The sequence below is a fragment of the Dermochelys coriacea genome, chromosome 11, assembly GCF_009764565.3.
Source record: "Dermochelys coriacea isolate rDerCor1 chromosome 11, rDerCor1.pri.v4, whole genome shotgun sequence".
NCBI classification, from domain to species: Eukaryota; Metazoa; Chordata; order Testudines; family Dermochelyidae; genus Dermochelys; species Dermochelys coriacea.
Window position 1 is genome coordinate 53600358 of NC_050078.2, and position 21105 is coordinate 53621462.

At 42.5% G+C, this 21105-nt stretch overlaps 2 protein-coding genes across 9 annotated transcripts in view; one reads left to right on the top strand and one right to left on the bottom strand.

Moving 5' to 3' along the window:
* Positions 1-8562, top strand: part of MFSD6 (major facilitator superfamily domain containing 6) — a 30005-nt gene extending 21443 nt beyond the window's left edge. Inside the window, exons 7-9 of one of the 4 annotated variants that reach the window (XR_006278059.1) lie at positions 2563-2843; positions 3349-6035; positions 6234-6364. Coding sequence is in view for 3 of the 4 variants with exons in the window: in XM_038421877.2 (XP_038277805.1) it covers positions 2563-2843; positions 6234-6398 (446 nt within the window). In the remaining variant the exon portion in view is untranslated. Of the gene's footprint in view, positions 1-2562; positions 2844-3348; positions 6036-6233 lie in introns of all 4 variants that reach the window. The other 3 variants (XM_038421880.2, XM_038421877.2, XM_038421881.2) reach the window with 3 other exon arrangements.
* Positions 8563-9709: 1147 nt separating this feature from the next.
* The window catches only part of NEMP2 (nuclear envelope integral membrane protein 2), a 34631-nt gene continuing 23235 nt past the window's right edge, over positions 9710-21105 (bottom strand). For 3 of the 5 annotated variants that reach the window (XM_038422400.2, XM_043505471.1, XM_043505473.1), the window contains exons 8-9: positions 18646-18822; positions 9710-13586 (exon numbers count right to left, since the gene is read on the bottom strand). In XM_038422400.2, coding sequence (XP_038278328.1) covers positions 13361-13586; positions 18646-18822 — 403 coding nt within the window. In that variant the 3' untranslated portion in view covers positions 9710-13360. Of the gene's footprint in view, positions 13587-18645; positions 18823-20425; positions 20600-21105 lie in introns of those variants that run through there. The other 2 variants (XR_006278060.1, XM_043505474.1) reach the window with 2 other exon arrangements.

The following is a 21105-nucleotide window of genomic DNA, read 5'->3' on the forward strand; positions in this document are numbered from 1 at the left end:
CATATAACATCGCTGGAAGCACAGTCGAGTTAAAAAGATTCGCATGAGTTGTTTTGCTGATCTTTCCTTGGAGGATGTCATTGAATGCACACCATCCAGCTTTTTTTCTGCACGACAGTTTGCCTTTCTGATAGTGGCGCATGTTGACTTCCTGGCCGAAATAAACGTATTTATCAACCTTTGGGATCTGCTCTCCTCCAAGAGTTATTTGGATTCTTGGCAGAACATCTGATCTCATGTATTTTGTTTTCGACTGATTCATTTTTAATCCAACTTGACTACTTTTCGCGTTCAGTTCTTTAAGCATTCTCTCAAGCTGGGCGGTATTTTCGGCTATCAGCGCTATATCATTTGCGAACCTGAGATGGTTTAGCCGCTCGCCGTTGATATTAATCCTGCCTTTCAAGTCTGCTCATCGAAAAACCAGTTCAAGACAGGCTGTGAATAGTTTTGGTGAAACTGTATCTCCTTGTTTCACACCTTTCTCGATGGGGATTCGGAGAGGAGTATTGAACAGTGATATTTCTCTACAGTTGTCAAAATTATTTTGGTCTGAAACAGCATCACATCATCTATAAGAACTGAGGGGAAAGTGGATCATTTCTACCCTCTGTCAGAACTGGTTGCTTGTAGCCAAAACCACCACGACAGATGCTTGGGTTTCTTTTGTTGTTACCAACTCCCTAACTTCTCTGTAATTTCCTGAGGAAGGGTTTTTCTCTGATCTGTCCATACTAAATATGAGTGTAACATGTTACTGATGGAAGAACAGTAAATGCATAAATTTAAAGTCAGAAGAGACTGTCATGATCATCTAGTCTGATATCCAGTATAACACAGGCCATAGAATTTCACCATTGGTTATAACTATGAATGGTCAGTCACAAGAAAAGGGCTGTGTATAAAGAGCGAAGTTTACTATTTTGTTCAAAAGCCTTATTAAATTGCACGCAACATAGAAATACAAGCACATAACTGAAACAAAAATAGATTCCTGGAAACCTCATGCCTTGGTGCGGTGGTGCTGCAGAGAGACATGAATCCAGGTTAAAGCTTGAGTAGCTTTCCTGGGCAGCTCGTGGGTGGCCTCTCTGCCATCATGTGTCTTTTTTTTTTTTTTACCATCACTGGAGACTACAGTTGCCTCCTCTCAAGCACTTGACGGAGGGATGAGGCTTTGTTACAGGATAGTAATTTTGCTGGGTTTTGAAAGGGGACAGACATCTGTTACTCCAATACAGATATTTTACAGAGCTCCTCCACTGATGCTTTCCAAAGAAATTTCATTTACACTGAGCCTTGGGACTTTATAAGCTTCAAAAAACCCATCTAAAGAGAGGCATCTCACTTAGGCATTTGCAGTGCTCACCTAGCCACCTAATACTTGTCACTGAGGTTACTGGTGTGGCTCTTCTGTCTGTATGACGCCTAGATTGAAAACAGTCCTTTTCAAATCAAAAGTAAAACTGTGATAGAGCCACAGTCTTAATTGTGTACGTACAATAGAAGCATGTGCTAGGGAGGGAACAGCACAATTCTTACTGCCAAAGCTATGAGGCACCTCACCACCACCTGCCCTTAGCATGAGGGAGCTTTGTCTGTGCTGGTTGGGGCTCGGCTCAGCTCCCTGAAGCCACCAACCTCTGGCAACACAAGCTCTGGCTTCCAGGCTCCGCAGGCCTCGCTGCCTCTGTACGTGTTAGAGATAAGCGCCCACCAGTCCCTGAATCCTTCCTATGGAGGGTGCAGCCCCTGTTCCACTGAGCACTCCCTGGACTCGTAGATCCTCTATTCCCAAAGGAACAGTATGTTCCAGCTTGTAAAATTCAACCCAGGATCCCCACTTTGCTTAACACCTCAGCACTTAGCGATAGCTACATAGTGAACACTCAAATAAGTGTGTTATCAAAGTACAGAGATTCAAGTGACAGTGAGTAAGCATATTGGAAACAAATGGTTACATCTAAAATAAAATCATAACATGCCTTCTAGACATTGAACTTAACTAACAAGGCATTGCCTTGTCTTACCCCTAAACAGGATAACTCCTGCTGTTTTGTTTTTTCCTCCAGCCCCTGTGATCTATTGATTAGCATTTTGCTCAGACTGCAAACAGGTGTTTATTGTGAAAGATACAATACTCAGATTGCGTATGACAGGCCGGAGTGAGATAAGTATCTCTTTCCCCCCTGCCTGCCAGGATAATGGGGACCACCTTTTGGTGGTCTGTCTTAACTAGCACACCTAAAGAACTTAATTTTCAGTGTATATGTATAATTCCTCATATTTTCCATACATACATCTCACAATGATTACTTGATGACCAGTGTGACCTGGGCTTTCATTAGAGACCTTACATGACATTCTTTTGGTAAGCCCAGCGGAATCCGTGTACCTACTGCCAGTTAGCATCAAGAGGTCCTTGAATCACAGTGAGGGAACAGAGTGATTCTTAGTATGTTGCAAAGTATGTTGGTGTATGTTCATGTTCAGTGCTTTGATTCTCCATTTCCTTGTAATGATCATTGACTTCATTGATGATTATGTTGCCCTACACTTTAGAGAAGACAATGCTGGCAGAAAGGATCCCAGTGCCTTCCAGCCCTGTTCCCATAGCAACCATCGACCTCATACACCAACAGTCAGAAGATATCATGCCTCGAACTGAGCCCAGACTTCCTCCCAAGAAAACGAAGCATCAAGAAGAACAGGAAGACGTGAACAAGCCTGCGTGGGGAATCAGTTCTTCTCCCTGGGTTACTCTGGCTTACGCTGTCTATCAAATAAAGGAGATGGTAGAGCTGTCTAAAAGCAATCTGGTGCCTGAAAACCAGCCTTTGCAGGTAACCCGCTCTTAATACACAACATTCATATCACCATTAATATTAACCTAAAAATGTACTGCTGAAGGTTTTAAGACCAAATGTAATTTACAGCACCATAAAATTGTTAATATCTGGCAAGCATTCTCCCTCAGTATATCAGAAACTTGGAGTGGTGTAAAGCAATAGTTGAACGATAGTAACAAATACAGTTGCTGCATGTGTATGATACAGGGGGGAGTGCTCAGTAAATCATTTGAGCAGATCTTTCTGCTTCTTATAGTCTAATTTCCACTTTCTCCTCTTCCCCTTTGTCATGACAAGCTGGGATATACTGTAATTGCCTCTAAACTGACAATGTTTTCATATTAGTTTGAACACATTTGTGTACTTGCAGAACTTTTGTGTGGCTTGAGGGTGAGCATTAACAAAGTTGCATAATTATTAAGGTGCAACATGCCTGCCTGTCTTTTTTTTTTTTTTTTTTTTCCCCCCCCCCCCATTTTAATTAAATGTTTCCTTTTAGAGATTAGCCTGGAGGCGTGGGGGGAGTGAAAATTGCCAAACATCCAAAATATGGTGGAAATGGGCCCCCCAGCGAATTAATAACGGAATATGAAGCCCTTCACCTCCTGGAGCTTGGCCTGGGTTTGTGGTGACTGAAAGTGACTACGACTTGAGAGCTGTTCTGTGGCCTGTGTGAAATGAGTTGTTGTTTTCCAGTGTTCACATTACAGAATCCCCCAGCGCCCTTATTAGGAATCTTGGCAGAGGGGCCAAGGATTGGACGGACTCAGAGACTGGACTATCATCCGATCTTTTGGGGTGCTCCCTCCAGAACGAGGTTGGAGCGCAGTGGTGGTTGGTGAGGCAATGTAGGGAAACTTGGGCTGCTGCTGTCTTTTGCTGTTTTTTCAAATAGTGCGGGTAATAAACTTCCTGTTTCTCCTGTCGGCCTTGGGGAGGAGTGGTGCAGCTTCCCCCTTCCATATTTGCCATACCATATGCACCCAAATGTCATTTCCACCAGTCCTACTTTTGTAAGGTTATGATTTTGGACATGACTTTGCAGATGTGGCAAAGCAGCATTTGAAGAAATCCCAACTTCACCAGCTGTCTCCCTCCTCCCCCATTGGTCTATATTCTTGTACATATCCCTACGCATATGCTCCCTTCTCAGTATTCATGCTGAGCTTCCATTAGCTTTAAAGAGAGTAACTTGCATGCCTCAGGGAGAGTGAGCAACCATATTGAAATGACTCTTGAATGTCTGTTTTTACAAGAAGAATTTCAGACACGCACATCTCAGAAAAATCAAATGTCTCCTTTTGAATGACAATGAAATCCTCATTGACGCAAAGCTGTCTCTACACATACCACTCTCCCAAGCAGTTTTCCATCAGTCTTCTCTTAAGCAATTATCAATATAAGCCCGGCCCTGTTGGTGGCATAAATTGGAGAATGGCAGTCACACAGAATTTGCCATACCTCCTAGGGCAAGAAAGCTGGTTTATAGTTCATGGTAAGCTCTAGGAGAGAGAATCAACAAATGTTGATAGTGTTGGAGATAGTCTCAATAAATGACTTGGGCAATTATGAAGTGCTCTCAAGTCTTTTATTGCCTCCGATAACTCTCTGCCATCTTCAGAAACGTTCTCTTAATAACCTCTTTCCCGTTCTCATAACTTCATGCAGGCATTCATGGAGCCTTTTTATTAATACTACTGAATTTTGGGCATTGCATTATCTACTCCACACGTGACTGATAGAATTGAGAACCATTCCTTAGTAGATAGGATTATTAGTATTTATGGGAACAACGAAACTTTGTTGGGAGAAAATTGGTTCCATGGGATAGTTTTATTAAGGCCCCAATCCTGCAGTTGCATCTGCACTGGTATATCTTTGCATCCATGCAGTGCCCCACTGTCTTTCATTAAGGCCTGTGTTTTTAGGGTCAAACATCAAAAATCCTATTTCTGCTCAACCAAATTCAAATTTTAAAGTTAGGCTAAATATGATTCTTAATGTTTCCTCCCTCCCTGGCTGGTTGCACTCTTATCAGGGCAGTCTGCTGTTCTGCAACTGGCCAGTTTCAATGATTTCCATCTTCCAGTTTGTGAATAAAATATGACCAATGAGCATTCAACCCTACCACAACAAGAAAGCATAGCTTCTTTCCCCACTGTATTTGTATGTTAAAAATTTGGTATTTAAAAACTAATGTATACCCAGAATGAAGCAGTATTCCACACCCTCCATTTGATGATGCACACATGATGCATCTCAGTTTCATGAAGTTAGAGATATATTTAATCATTTCAGCTCCTTGGAGAAATTGCTTGCTTTTGCAGAACACACCCACATTTTAATTCTAAAAATTAAAAAACAAACTCCCTATGCATTGCTGTTGCTTTATTTCACCTTCTTCTTTTAGTCTGAATTTAACAAAACACTAAACCCAGAAAAGGCTGCCTCACTGTCTTGTTAAACATTTTAAATAGCATTCCTAAAAGAATTCACATGAAAGTTGGTCATTTGGAGGACAAACTTTAAGAGCATAGAAAAGGGGATTAACGACAGAAAAACTTTGGTTCCTCCTCATTTCACATTACTGCTTGATTATAGTAGTCCTTCAGGGAAAGGAGCATGCTCACCACTCTAATTACTTGATACAAAACAAATCTTCCAAGATAAATCGTGAGGTTAGAAGATGTTGTAGTACTAATATTGTACAAGACTTGTTTTGTTTTGTCTTTGGCCCTCAGGGAATGCAGCTAGCATATGTCTTTAAAATAAGATCACATAATCTGGGAAACAGCTTTTAAAAATTTGCACTGAGCCTTTCAGAAAATTGTTCTCAACTATTTTCTTCTTGACTGAACCAGAGAATTGCCTGCTTGAATCGCTGACCTAGCTATTATTACTAAGAAAAAGCCTATTGCTAAGTAAATTGGATGAAATTTATGTGCTTTTATTGCAAAAGCTGCCACTCAGTGGGTCTGAGAAATATTTTACTTAGAAAAAATGTTAAGGAAATATAAGTGGATTTGCAGAAGGGAGCATGAAGTATGTTTTAGTAAACAGTGCAGTCATAATGATGATTGTTGTCTGTATACAGTAGAATTCTATTGATAGTTTTTGTCTTAAAACATAGCAAGTTTGTTTTTTGCATGCTTCTTGTGGAAGTGCAGTTAGGAAAAGAAATGGAAGGTAAGTTGTTTCCTGCTGGTTGTTACATTCATATGCAGATAACATTACTATTTTATTGCTTTCCTGCTTTATGTTCACTTGCTGTGTTGCATGCATTCAGTGCAAGAACACTTTCTGAATGTGTCTGAATGTATTTTCCCCTAGGGGAGTGTAATGAGAGTATGCACTTACATTTGCATGTGTTTTCTCTCTCTTTAGAAAGCCAGTGAGAATCAGAGTGCTCCAGCAGCCAGTCCAACAGAACAGCCCCCAAATCTGAGAAACACTGATGAATCCAGAGATTGTTCAATACCTGCAGCGACACTCAACTCCCAAACTGACCCAGAGCCCCCTAGTGTTGGATCAGCTTCCCTTGGTCAGTAATGCTCTGTCTGCTGCTGCAGGGCACAAAGAGAAGTTCATCTTATCAAATCCACTGCATAAAATCATGCTGCTCTGCTGGGAAATGGTGGAACAAGAGCTCAAAAGAGCCCTTCACCTTAAGTGACTAGGAACTACAGGCGCTCAGCACATCTTGAAATCGGGCACATCACATGATGCTGCACAAGCTTTTAAATATTTAAGACCATTCATATGACAATATACAGTAGCAACATTGCAGGGGAAGCTAAAGGTCTGGAAGGCTTGGCAGAGGAAATGGGACTGAATCTCACTGCCTTAGAAATTCTCAGTTGCTTTGCTAAAGTTTGGTCAAATGTTATGAAATTCTTTGCAATCTGTAGAGAAAGGGGAGCTTATACTGATAGTTATGTAATGTGAAGAAAAAACACTAAGTCACTTGATGTGATTTCCCCTATTTAATCAATTAGTTTAAATTTAATTTTTTACCACAGAGAAACTAAACTGGAGAAGAAACCACTACTGTCTTTCTTTTTAGGAGAAAAATTGCATTTCCCTAAAAAAGTTAAACAACTAAGAGACACTAGACAAAGTAAATACATAAAAGCGCAGCTTAGTCTTTTGCAAAGACTTCTCAAAAACCTAGAATAGCTTCAGCAAGAATGTTTTTATAATGTGGTGATGGATTAAGTGACACAGAGCGGAATCTTTGAATAGTAAAGCTGCCATTAACGCTCTTCTGAGAGGTAGGTTTAGTTTGGCAAGGCATAAACTTTTGAAAAGGGCATTTTAGAAAGAACCAAATGGAGGTGAGGTTAAATCAACTCAGTATGCTTACAGCCCTTCACTAAACAGGGTGTTTGCTAAGAGTGTGTGTGTGTAATTTTAGGTTTGATATTATGCCCAAGTCCACAGACCTCGATCAAGATTGGGCAGTTTGAGATTGATTGAGAGTGGCCACTGGAAACGTCATTTTTTTTTAATTTCATCATATTAAATATTGTTGAACTAAGTATTCCTACTGTGGTTATGTATAGAAGATAAGAGCTTCAAGTGCCTGGGGAGGGAACCGCCTATAAATCATAATGATTGCGGGGAGGAAGGGGGAGATACTGTTCACAGGAGTTTCAATGAGCAAAACCCTCCAAAATAAAGAAACATGATTAAATGACCGTATGTTTAGAGACTTGTTTTACACAGGCAGTGTCAGACACTGGAAGATTTTGAGTTATGTCTAGTCACGCTTTTCAATGTTAACTGTAGCCAGCCCAGTGGCTGGTTCGTAACACAGATTGCTGCTGAGAAGAAAACTTGGGTTCCAGGTTGAAATCAATGGGCTGGCATGGGGTATAAGTCAGGACAGTGTTTGGCCCAGTATCTCATGTCAGTGAACTGATCCTGAGAGGAGCTGAGCCCATGTAGCTTCCTTTGACGTGACTGGGAACTGCCGGTGTTCAGCCTGTCTCGGAATCCGACACGTGCTGAGCAGGCTTCCTTGCAGAAGGGGCATGCTGCCTCACTTGACTTCAGTGCACAGCCTGTGGCATGATACAGCTGGGTGTGAGGGAGGAAGAGGAGAATGATGGTTTAGAATGAAGAGGTGGGTAGAAATTCCAGACCCTTTGATCCCCAGTTGGATGAACTGAGGCCTCCCCTGCTATCCTCACACATCCCTTAGCAAGGCCTGTGGGGCTGAGATAGAGCGCACGCATTGGTGCCTGGGACCAGCACCACAAAGAGATACAAATAAATGTTAATAACTAGCCACTAGTTATGTTTTGCACTTGAACTTAAATGTACTGTACTGTAAATTCTCATGACTTGTTGAAGTGTCCTTTAAAATCAGAAATGTATTTATTGTATGTTTGTATAACATTTTGGGAATGGAGAACTGAACGGGTGACAGGCTAAAGGTGTTAAATCTTCTCAGCTAAGCGAAAACATTTAAACAGAGAGTTAATGCAATATGGTGTTACCTCAACTTCTACTGAACAGCACCTCCATCATGAGGTGGAGATCTTACATATTGTGTTTACACTTCCAAATTGTTTTTTTGAAATGCCTGCTCTTTTGGAACTGTACATTTGTTCCCTGTTGCAAAATGAACATGTGCACATGGGTTTTGATATTTGTGAAAATTGTAAAAGTGCAGTAAGAAAAATATAAAATATCTATAATGTGTTTAAAAGAACCTGTCTGAATTTTTTATTACATTTCCCATTTTGTGTAATCACACGTTGGTCACATACCTGATGATAATCTTTGAGTTAAAAAAATCAATCCTAAACAGCTTTGGCAAGGTTCTCCCATGAAAGATTTTGTGTTGCCCTAATGTATATGAGGTGAAAGGCAAAGCAGTGTCTCAAATCAAAATCTGTTTGTGAGAGGGAGCAGAATGTAGGAGCAAATCACCCAAGTCGCATAATAATGAAAAGCTAATAGTGAGATGATCTATAAGGGGTCAGAGCATCCCAAACAGCCCAGTATAGATAGATGGGTGAGGTCTGAGTTATGCAAGTTCTTCTCATTGCAGGCCAAGAGATAAAGTAAAACGTGGTCTCAGCTGCCACTTGTAACCACATTTTCATAACTTTCTGAATATTTGTATCTTGGCTGCTTAAATGGGTTTATTGGGGGTATCTTCAAAGTCTGGTTCTAGTCCTTTTAACTGTGAATTCCTAACTAATGAATATATTTGAGCCAGTGTGTCCAGTAGCAGTGTTTGTTGGCACAGTGAAGTTTATCTTGGCAGAACAAATTTAATTTGCTTTTTTCTTCTGACTTCTTAATTTTTGGGGCATGTGGGAGCAGCGGAAGGGGGAGACCTTGGGAATCTATAGCTCTTCCATACTCATTAAGGGGAAACTGCCTACAAACCCCAACCAGAACCTGGGAGTGGATGACAGGGGATGGATCGCTCAATGATTGCCTGTTCTGTATATTCCCTCTGAAGCACATGGCATTGGCTGCTATCAGAAGTCAGGATATTAGGCTAGATGGATCATTGGTCTGACCCAGTAAGGCCATTCTTATGTTCCTCCTATTCAACCGTACTTATCTTACTATCACCACACTGTGGTTCTGCTGAGGTTTGGCTCTTCTGTGGGCATGGAGAGGGCTGGGAAGATTTCACTCTATGCAAACACTTCTCTGGGGATTGGGGGGAAACAGAGGAACACCTCTTTGAAGCAGCTTGGTAATAATACTAGGGAACTGCACTCTTTAGACCAAAGGACCTCAACCTCCCCCTGAAGAACATGTGCACCCACCTGTCTGACTGTTTTTTGTGATGTGTACTGTTTTCATAAAGAGGTTAAAATGAACCAAACAAACGCTGCTAGCTGAAAAATATTTTTATTTAAAAGCTTGACACAGCATAGTATGTCGAGTGCACTTTACATGAAATTCATATATTTCCAAAACCTGAAATTGTTGAAAAAAATAAATGAAGCAGAGGATAAAATAGTATACAAGCCTTCGTTAAGGGAGGAAGGATGCTCTAATAGTAAAGCACAGGCCTGGGGCTTAGCAGATCTGGGTTCTACTCCCAGCTCTCACAAAGACTGAGTGTGTGACCTTGAGATGTCCCTTTCAACTCTGTCACAGTGCTCCTCTAAAATGGGGATAGTACTGACCTATCTCACAGGAGTGCCATGAGGATAAATTCCAGTGTTTTGTAAAGTGCTCAGAAACCAAGTGGCTGATGGACGGGGGGGGTTATAAGTAACTAGATAAACATTCATAAATTCTCAAGTTCATGATCTTAGCGATATTTGGAGGCTTTAAAGGTTTGTTTTAATCTTTTTGTGCTAGTCATTAAAACATTCATGTGTATCTCACGATGCTGTTGCTCTTCTCTCCTGGAGGTGCGGGGGGAGGTGTTTGAAGCAGCCACCCTACTTGATCTACTGAAAAATATTGAGAAAACAGGTAAAGTGCAGGAAAAATTCAACTGTATTGAATTGTATGTTTTTCCCCCCCATGAACGTATTAATATTCATAGTGAGCTATGTGATTATATCATTGTGGAGGTGCAGGCAGTCCCTGTATATCACCTTGTGGCTCAGTTTGGCACTGCTGCAGTGCCCCCACCTTCATTTCCCCTGATTTGGGGAGGGGGTATAGGTTTGCTTTAACACCCAGAAGGGAGCATTAATAACACACACTAACAAAAAAAAAGTTCTTTTATCAAGGCTTCAGGACGGGAGTAATTCAATTAAAACCTGCCCATAAGGTCCTCATCTCAGAACCTGCTTCAGCTCCTAAACTTAAATCCATAAACAAACCCTTAGTTAGTTAGTTCCAGGACACTGACCTGCCTGAGAGAAAACAACCACCATCTGCTATCATCTGCACAGTTTCTACTTCCCTCTCTCTTGCTCAGTTTCTTTTCTGTGTATATAGCCCAGCCCTAGGGTGGAGCAGGGTCTCCTTGATTACACCCCAGGATGTCCCAGCTGTAGGTTCCAGCCTGTCCCTTAAAGGGGTAGTACATTCCTTCACAAGGATAATATACTCGTGTGGGGCATCATCACCAATCTATTAGCAGCTTTGTTTCATAAAGCCCAAGAGGGCTAAATGGGTTTAAGTTGGGACAAGATATATCCCTTTAAAAAAAAAAAAAAAAAAGAGATTGTGAACCTTCAGCTACCTGAGCACTGTGGCTGAAAATCCTTTACTTGCTTCAGTATGGTGCAGAGAGCCTGAAATGTGTCATACTATGTTGTCTTTCCTTGATGGTCCAGATATTTACAACAATACATTTCAAGTACTTAGCTTCAACTATGCAGGTGTAACATAAACCTCCTCCAGCCATGTAAGGCCATTGTGCTAGAGGGGAGATCCACCCCTCTACAAGGCAGCCAAAGACCTTGGACTTTATCCACCTCTCCCATGGCTCTGACCATTGTTTTGTGAACGTATCTACCAATGTGTTGGGTTTATCTTGCTAACAGCAGAAAGCACCAAAGCAAGCCCAATATGAGGCTGGGACCCAATATGAGATGGAGAGATGTGGCCGTGAATCTAGCAGAACCCTCTCCCTGTATTTTATTGGTGACAATTAGAGTCTTGCTCCGTAGAGCCCTCTTGCTGCTAACATAATCATGGTCCCAGTTTGGTTTATAAGTTTAATAAGTATGGCTCATCTTCTCTCTCAGACAGCTGTATGGCTACAGAATGAGCTTGTTTTCCTGAATGAGCAAGATGGTCTAATGCTATTTAATTAGGTGTTAGGCTTCTTTTTATTGAAAGAGAAACATTCTCATTTTAAAATTTAATTTAAACTCTAGAGCCTCCTGGAGTCTCCCTATAATTCTGTCTGGGAAGTGCTGATATAAAGGAAAGCTCTGATGACTTTTCAGTGTAAGGTGGCAGCTGTGCGTATGGTAAGCTGTTTCTTTTTAGCACTGTTTTATGCTATTTGGGTTCCCCCCTGGAGACTAGCAACTGAGAAATCTCCAAGCATGTTCACCAGCAAAGGGGAACTTTCCTTTTGAGTGCACCCACTGAGTCAGCCTGGCTTCAAACACAGTGCAGCCTGTTCTGCAGAGCGACACCTTTTAGAAAGAGGTGAATGTTGGAATGGGACAGTTCCTGGAAGGTTTGGAGTGGCAGTTGGGGGGGAGAAATGATGGCCCCCACTCTCCTACGAGGAGATACTTAGTGGGGTTAATGGGAAGCAGATTGTATATGAAAAGTGAGGAGTAAGGGACACAGTCTGAAGGACAACAGAGAGGGAGATCCCAGTTGTACAGGGGAAAGAGGAAGATAGATACCCATAGAAGAAATCTCCTATTCCCGTATGGATGTTGACAGTTTACCGTAATTATTTTCTTGCCAGGGTCAGATCCCCACCTCCTGAGGTAAACCCTGGAGAAGGCCACATGGTCAGGAGATCTCCAGGAGGATCCATCCAGCACTTCCTCCCTGCTTGTGGTCCCAGAGGCAAGGTTTCTTCCCAGTCATGAAATGAGCTGCAGGACCCACTGCTAAACCTGGTGGATTCCCAGGACACTAGGGCCACGTATGGGTGCTCTGTGCCAGATAGCTTCAGCTTCTCCCGGCCATCCTTACAGATACCCGCACCAGATTACCAACAGAGATTGCTTGGAGGAGCTAATACAGTTCCAGGTTACGTGTCCTTTACTGAGTACACTTGTGGGGCTGGAATGGTGGGGTTTTGTTAGTTGTGGGGGAAGACTGAGGCTGAAAAGAAGAAGAAGAATACACTGGGGAAAACACATTTCCCTCTTCAGTTCCCAGAGAAGGAGACATTTGGAGGAGGAGATGGAGAACTGGATCAGGTGGAGGGCGCTTGGCACAGGGGGCCACAATGAAGAGGGCAGAGATGGGTGGGAGTGGAAACAAAGATGGTGGTGGCTAGATGTGTGGCTTGGCTACAGTAGAAAGGCTAAGGGAAGAGCAATGAAAGCAGAGGCGCTCAGTTGTGCAGGACTTTCAGGGAGAGGGTGAGGAACTTAAAACTGATGTGAAAGGTGAGATGGTGAGATCCTGTGGAGGGATCAGAGCAGTAAGCAAGGTACCTTAGGAAAGGAGTTCCAAGGAATTTATTAGCAGATAGAGCACTTAGTAAAAGTGCATCATAAATGACTTCCTCTTCATCTAGCACTCCCAGCACTGATGACATGGAGAGAGATCAGACCTCTATAGAGGCAGTCTCTTCAAGGGAGTTGAGGCACAATGGTGGGGCAAGTTTGCCCTGCTGCTGCCTAGTACCTGCCCTGTAAATAAACAGGTGAGGTAACAAAATACCAACTACATGAACGTAACATTCACTTAAGAAACCCAGCAACTTACTACTGTTCTGAACAGTGAAGCAGGAATAAATCCTTCAATGAATCTTGGTTGCCCTCTACAGCCAAGTCAGAAGTAGGGCTCTCCGAGATAGCACGCACTCAGCCAAGGTAGCCTTCCTTTCCAACTTGATTTCATTTTCTTCCCGTACAGGAGATTTTCCAGATGGTTCAGAATAATCCAATATTGTTGGAATGTGAAACATTTTCACTTTCGTTTTGTTCCTGCATTTCATCCTCCTCCTCCTCCTGAATGGAATTAGCTAGTCGGTACGGCTCTGGCTCTGGGCTAAAGAGCTGCTGTTCCAAGAAGGAGCCTCCAATGCCATATTGCTCGTCATATGCGTTCACTTCTGCAGGTGACACGTCGGGAGATCCCAAAATAAAGTTTGCAAATCTGCCAGATTTAAAAAGGGGAAAAAATCAGGCAGGAAGAAAACCAAATGCACAGAATGCTGTCAATTAAACCTGACTTGGAAGAGAGACCTGCATGTATAGACAGCATTCAGAGCAAGAATCATGCCCCCAAGGCAGCTGGAGTTTAAGCGTGAGCTAAGGATTCACGAACACGAGGGAAAATCATCTAGGGGAGTATCCACTACTGAACTTTGTCACCTCAGTTAGCTGTTTTCCTTCATCATCCTCCTTTCAAATGTTTTCAGTCTTTGCTTCATGCTTTAATTAAAAAGAAAAGGAGTACTTGTGGCACCTTAGAGACTAACAAATTTATTAGAGCATAAGCTTTCGTGAGCTACAGCTCACTTCATCGGATGCATCCATCCGATGAAGTGAGCTGTAGCTCACGAAAGCTTATGCTCTAATAAATTTGTTAGTCTCTAAGGTGCCACAAGTACTCCTTTTCTTTTTGCGAATACAGACTAACACGGCTGCTACTCTGAAACCTGCTTTAATTAAGTAATTTTGGTTCCTTAGAGAACAAGGAAGGCATAATGACTGAGCCAGGCACATCTGACTTGTGTTTCCAGCTCTTACTGCTCGCAGTGTAGGCCTAAGTAGGTCACTTGCCTTCTCTCAGCTTCAGTTTCTCAATTAGCAAAGTGGGGATAATAATACTTTTTTCCCAAGAATATTATGATGATTCATTAATGTCTGTGGAGAACTTGAGAGATAAAGGGCTATGTAAGTTACAGGGGTTATCTGAATTCAAGAAGTGCTGATACTCTATTCCTGACATAAACAAGGGCAAGAGCTCAACACCCATGAGTTCCTGCGCTACAGCATCGCATACAGACAGATCCTGTGGATTCGGCAGCAACTGGGCCTAAACTCTGCAGCAGGATCCCTGCTCTCTATGGCTCTCGTGTGACAGGCTGGAATTTCTGCAGCAGCTCCAGGTAAACTCCAAAATGGAAGATTTATTGAATAAAACACGAAAGCAAATAGTACAGTAATATTCTGTGTACTATTTGAGAACTTGTATTCCATTTATTTGACGCTGCCCCAAGCATTTTGACATGCTGCCAATCTTACTTTGACAAAGGACAGCTGCACTGCAGAAGTTAGAGAGGATGCTGGATTTTTTTTGGAACATGGGGGACATTTGGTGCTTTTGGTGCCGGAACGGTACGAATGGTGGTTAGGGGTTGTAAGAAAAGCACATTCAAGAAACAGCTCTGTTACAGTGATCACCAGTTAAACAGTTAATGTTAATATTCATATCATTGTCATTAGTTTCTGAGCTAAAACTTCACTGAGCTGAACAGGGCTGTTCACTCTTCTTACAAATGTACTTCAGGATCCTGCAGACATCATTGCTTTGGTTTCATTTGGTAGGTTTTCTTTGTTACCATAAGGGGAAGAAATATAATTATTCTTTAATGAAAGCTTAAAGACACGGTCAACTTAAGAATCAGACTTCTACCAGACTCTTTTTTTTACATACTATTGTTACAAATAATTCCTAAGAATAACTAAAAGTGATTGGAGAAAAAATCTCTCTTCTCACTTTGTTTACTTTGTCCATTTGGCAGCATGCTGCATACAACCAGTTAGTTTTCTCTCTGCTTGGTATGAGTTTTTCCATGGTAACAAGTGAGACAGATATTTTTGAAAACTACAAAAACCTGACTACAGAAAGTGTAATAGGAGGCCAAGTGCAGGTGCAGTTCCCATTCCTGAAATGCCCTTGAACTCAGTTTTGATAACAGATTAAATTCCAAGCTGAGGGCGTATAAATTCTGAAGTACAATTCAGGGGCGAGGGTGAGTTCTGTGGCTGCATAATAGCTGGAGCCCTACTGCTAATATTTTACAGTTGTAATTTTGGTTTTCAGATAAGCATGTTGGAATTCTGATGATTCTTACGTCCCTAACTCTTCTGGCTGCCAACCCCCATTTTATATGGCCTCTCCTTTCTAGCCCACCATCATTCTTCTTCTTTGCCAGCGGTGTCTCCGTTGAACTGTTCCAGACACAAAAAGAAAAGCAGTACTTGTGGCACCTTAGAGACTAACAAATTTATTAGAGCATAAGCTTTCGTGAGCTACAGCTCACTTCATCGGATGCATTTGGTGGAAAAAACAGAGGAGAGATTTATATACACACACACAGAGAACATGAAACAATGGGTTTATCATACACACTGTAAGGAGAGTGATCACTTAAGATAAGCCATCACCAACAGCAGGGGGGGGGAGGAGGAAAACCTTTCATGGTGACAAGCAGGTAGGCTAATTCCAGCAGTTAACAAGAATATCAGAGGAACAGTGGGGGGTGGGGTGGGAGGGAGAAATACCATGGGGAAATAGTTTTACTTTGTGTAATGACTCATCCATTCCCAGTCTCTATTCAAGCCTAAGTTAATTGTATCCAGTTTGCAAATTAATTCCAATTCAGCAGTCTCTCGTTGGAGTCTGTTTTTGAAGCTTTTTTGTTGAAGTATAGCCACTCTTAGGTCTGTGATCGAGTGACCATCATGCATTCCTACAACTACAATACCCACCTGCTGAAGTGAAGAAACAGATTGACAGAGCCAGAAGAGTACCCAGAAGTCACCTACTACAGGACAGGCCCAACAAAGAAAACAACAGAACGCCACTAGCCATCACCTTCAGCCCCCAACTAAAACCTCTCCAACGCATCATCAAGGATCTACAACCTATCCTGAAGGATGAGCCATCGCTCTCTCAGATCTTGGGAGACAGACCAGTCCTTGCTTACAGACAGCCCCCCAATCTGAAGCAAATACTCACCAGCAACCACACACCACACAACAGAACCACTAACCCAGGAACCTATCCTTGCAACAAAGCCCGTTGCCAACTCTGTCCACATATCTATTCAGGGGATACCATCATAGGGCCTAATCACATCAGCCACACTATCAGAGGCTCGTTCACCTGCGCATCTACCAATGTGATATATGCCATCATGTGCCAGCAATGCCCCTCTGCCATGTACATTGGCCAAACTGGACAGTCTCTACGTAAAAGAATGAATGGACACAAATCAGACGTCAAGAATTATAACATTCAAAAACCAGTTGGAGAACACTTCAATCTCTCTGGTCACTCGATCACAGACCTAAGAGTGGCTATACTTCAACAAAAAAGCTTCAAAAACAGACTCCAACGAGAGACTGCTGAATTGGAATTAATTTGCAAACTGGATACAATTAACTTAGGCTTGAATAGAGACTGGGAATGGATGAGTCATTACACAAAGTAAAACTATTTCCCCATGGTATTTCTCCCTCCCACCCCACCCCCCACTGTTCCTCTGATATTCTTGTTAACTGCTGGAATTAGCCTACCTGCTTGTCACCATGAAAGGTTTTCCTCCTTCCCCCCCCCTGCTGTTGGTGATGGCTTATCTTAAGTGATCACTCTCCTTACAGTGTGTATGATAAACCCATTGTTTCATGTTCTTTGTGTGTATGTATATAAATCTCTCCTCTGTTTTTTCCACCAAATGCATCCGATGAAGTGAGCTGTAGCTCACGAAAGCTTATGCGCTAATAAATTTGTTAGTCTCTAAGGTGCCACAAGTACTCCTTTTCTTTTTGCGAATACAGACTAACACGGCTGCTACTCTGAAACCTGTTCCAGACACAGTCTCTCCATCCACTCAGATTCCCAGGGGCAGAGCATGCTATTTCCATGGCACTCCTAGTCCTATTTCAGAGCATGTCTACACTAAATATTATATTAGATCCTTACTCCTACTCTGCCCGCTTTATAGCCACTGCAGTAATTATTGTGGTGGTTCATGTCCACACAACCCTCCTTCAGTTTGTGGTGCGCATCCTCACCAGGAGTACTTCCACTGACCTAAGAGGGGCAGTGTGGGGAGCTGAAAGCCTGGTCTCTCAGCTCCACTTGCTGCTCCCCTCCAGGAGCCCAGCTGCCCCACAGGCTCCTGCTCCCTGCCAGCTCCCTCCCTGCTCACCGCTGGGAGCCCTGCTACCTGCTCCTCGCTGGAAGCCTGGTGGTCCCCCTGGGCTCCTGCTCTCGGCTCCACGCTCCCCACTGGGAATAGGGCAGCCACACGGGTTCCCAGCATGGAGCTGGGAGCCTCGGAACAGCCAGGCTCCCAGCCAGGAGCCCTGGGGCAGCTCAGCTCTGAGCAGGGAGCCCAGAGAATGACAGCCAACAGCCAATGCAAGTTACACAGTGTCTACATGGACACTGCATCACCCTAACTACACTGACATAAGCCCTCCTATGCCTCTCGTGGAGGTGGAGTTGTTATATTGGTGTAGTAGGGCACTTATGTCGGCAGGAGCAAGGCTGTAGTGTGTACACTGACAGAGGTCGACATAAGCTGCCTTATGTCGACTTAACTGTCGCATAGATCAGTGCTCAGCCTATGGAAAAAGATACATTGACTGACACTCCAATGGGTTTATGTTTGGTAATGCAGAACCTTATGATTATAGGGCCAGATCCTGCCAGCATTTGGGGTGAGATCCTCACTCCCACCCTGCCCCCTTTACACCATGTACAAGACTGGGAAGCAGTGTAGAAGGGTCTTAAGAGCTCCACACCCAACCAGGGGATGATTCCAACCAAAGCAGGCACTGTGGGGACAGCCATCTGGCTGCTTTCTGAGGACCCCTTTGCAAGCCCCAGTGTAGGAGGCATACCAGGAGCAGGAATGGGAGGGTCCTATAAGGGACAGGGCTGCAGGTATCACTGCAGAGATTCTGGGCTGCCATAACTTAAAGAGACTCGCAGGTCTGTCTAAATTAGCTGAGAGGATCCTGCATCCCCAGAGCAGCCCAGGACCAGAAGGGCACAGAGGTCCCTTCAAGCCACCTTAGCCCTTTAAGCTGCAAGATCTGTGCCCAGGACTATTCACATGAACAAAGTTACATGTTTGATTGAGTGTTGGCAGGATCAGGCCTATAAATTATGCTGCTTTAAGGAGTATTTGGCTCTTCTATGTAACAGTGCCTATAAAATACATTCAATTTTAAGATATGAGAGTCTTTCTTACTTTTTAGGGGACTGGAGTTTGGACACGGCTAACCATGATGAGAAATCTGGACTCCTGCAGAATGAGCGTAGCTCCTCCAAGGCTTTCACAGTCTCTGTTTCCTGCTGCTCCCTGTATTCCTCTTCAGTAAGAAGCCGAAACGCTTGTTTTTTTGATTTTAAAAAATTCTTGATTTTTCTAAAACAAAAAGAAACACAATTCATATTTCCAAATCTATCGCACATGGAATTCACATACGTTACAAATACATTGCTCCCCACATCACTATGACCTTTTCTTTCTTTCTGGCATCTACTATTAAGGGAACAGCATAACATCATCTTGTCTTTGCAGAGGAGAGGCAAATAGCTACTTTAAAAGTCCAACATAATGAGCCTGATTTTCATTCCCAAGGTCCATGTATATTTGCCTGCTTCATTTGGGTTGGATCCAAAGTCACTGAAGTCAGTGCAAAGTCCCACTGACTTTCAAAAGGTCCTTTATATGCACAGAGAGCCCTGATGGAAACTAATAAATGGATGCTTATCTAGCCAGTTGCAGGTGCAACAGGGATTTGCACATGCAAAATAGGCACATGGCCGATGGGACTGAAAATCAGGCCCAGTGTGCGCTTGGAACTTTGTAGCTAAACTGTGCTCTTAAAATCTGTTGCAAATTGTTCATATTGTTTACTTGCACTTTAAAATTACACAGTTGAGTAGTTTGAGACAAAAATATTTATAATCTGATGTAGCTGTACATTCCCTTCTATTGACTGCTTTCAATTTTTGTTGTTGTGGTAAGTTTGGAGTTAAGACAAGTAAGGGCTGGATGCTCAAAAACAGAGTTTAAACTCTATATAGATGTACCTGCATTAGCCAGCTGTGTTTGACTTACTCCCTCTCCCCTTGAGACAATGGAAAATGGATTGAGGCTCTTGTCATTGTTTGTGTGGTAAGGGTCAAATCCTGATGCCACTGAAGTCAGTGACAAAGCTCCCAGTGGACCAGGTTCTAGAGCTTACTAGGAGATCAGATTATCAGTATGTACAGATGCCTACTAAACTGCATTATGCATTTTGCTTCCTCTGTGATCATTTTTATCAAACCCTCAAGGTTTGGGTTTGTTCTGTAGAATTAAGTAACAAACAAATAACTTTAAAATGTACTGTTTGTAAAACCCATCAAAAACTTCCTTTCTGAAAGAGATTTTTCGTATTATATTGTGTGTGCTACAACTCTCTTGGCTCTGCAGGAGCAGTCAAAACAAAAACTGAAGTCATGCCAGCTTCAGTACAGAAACTTTGACATGTCAGAGTATATACTTATGGTAAGGTATATTCTGGTTACATTCAGCACTGGCTTAAACTGGTGCTTCTCCCATTGACTTCAGAGGGAGCTGAGCACCGCTTACATCAGATAAATGATGTTCTTACATGATGCTGTTTAAAGTAGTTTGTTCTTTTCAGCTGGGGTGGAAAAATCAGTGTTTGTCAAATGACAAGTTGTGCTAAAATCTCCAAAACCCATCACCTATCTAGGGGAAGGCAAAGAAATATTAAAATGGTTTTTAAAAACCGAGTGGTGGTAAAGCATTGAAAATATAAGTAATAATTATTAAAGTTGCTGCGGTTTGTTGTAAAGCCAGCTTCAGCCTTTGACTTCCTGTAGGCTCCTTAGTTCAGTGTAACAGATTGGGACTGCCTTTAGAATTATTTGTGTGTTACTGTTGACATGATAAAACATATTTTAAATTCACAGGACGATAGCAAACAGAAGCTTGTTCCCATGTGGCTACACACCATATAAAGGAAAGCCAAAATCAGGATTGAAAAGTGTTCCAAACTACTGTCTCCATCCTGCAAGAAGCTCCATATGGGTGGACCCCAGCTCCAGCACACAGCCCCACTTCTATAGAGTGGGATCCATGCAGGTCCAGGTTTCTGCCCCTATTGAGGTCAGTGTAGTGTTGGGGCCTGGTAAGAGTAAATAAGGACGTCTGGGGTGAAAACCTGGAACAACTGAAGTCACTAGCAAACTCTCATTGACTTTAATGAGGTAGGAGTTCACCCCTGAACTCTACCCTTGACAGTGATGACCAACTAACCTACAGTTTTATCGGAGTATCCTAATGTCAATATCTCATGTCATCTTGTGGTGTTTTATCCTATAGGAACCTGCAGTTAACTCTTGTTAAAAATCAAAGTCCTGTCACACCTATGAAACCATGATGTTGTCACTGCAGTCTAACCAATCAATTAAATGAATAGACATCAGTTACCGGATGCTGCAGAAAAGCTGTTCAGTTTGTATTTATGAAGGTTATAGTCACAGTTCTTTATACAGCAAGATCCATGCTTAAAACTCCTGCATTGAGAATTATTAAATTCTTATGCCTTGGGATTTCAAGCCTTGTCTCTAATGTAAGTATTCATTAGGTAAGAATATGTACTAGGATTCGTAACTAACAGATAATTGTCAT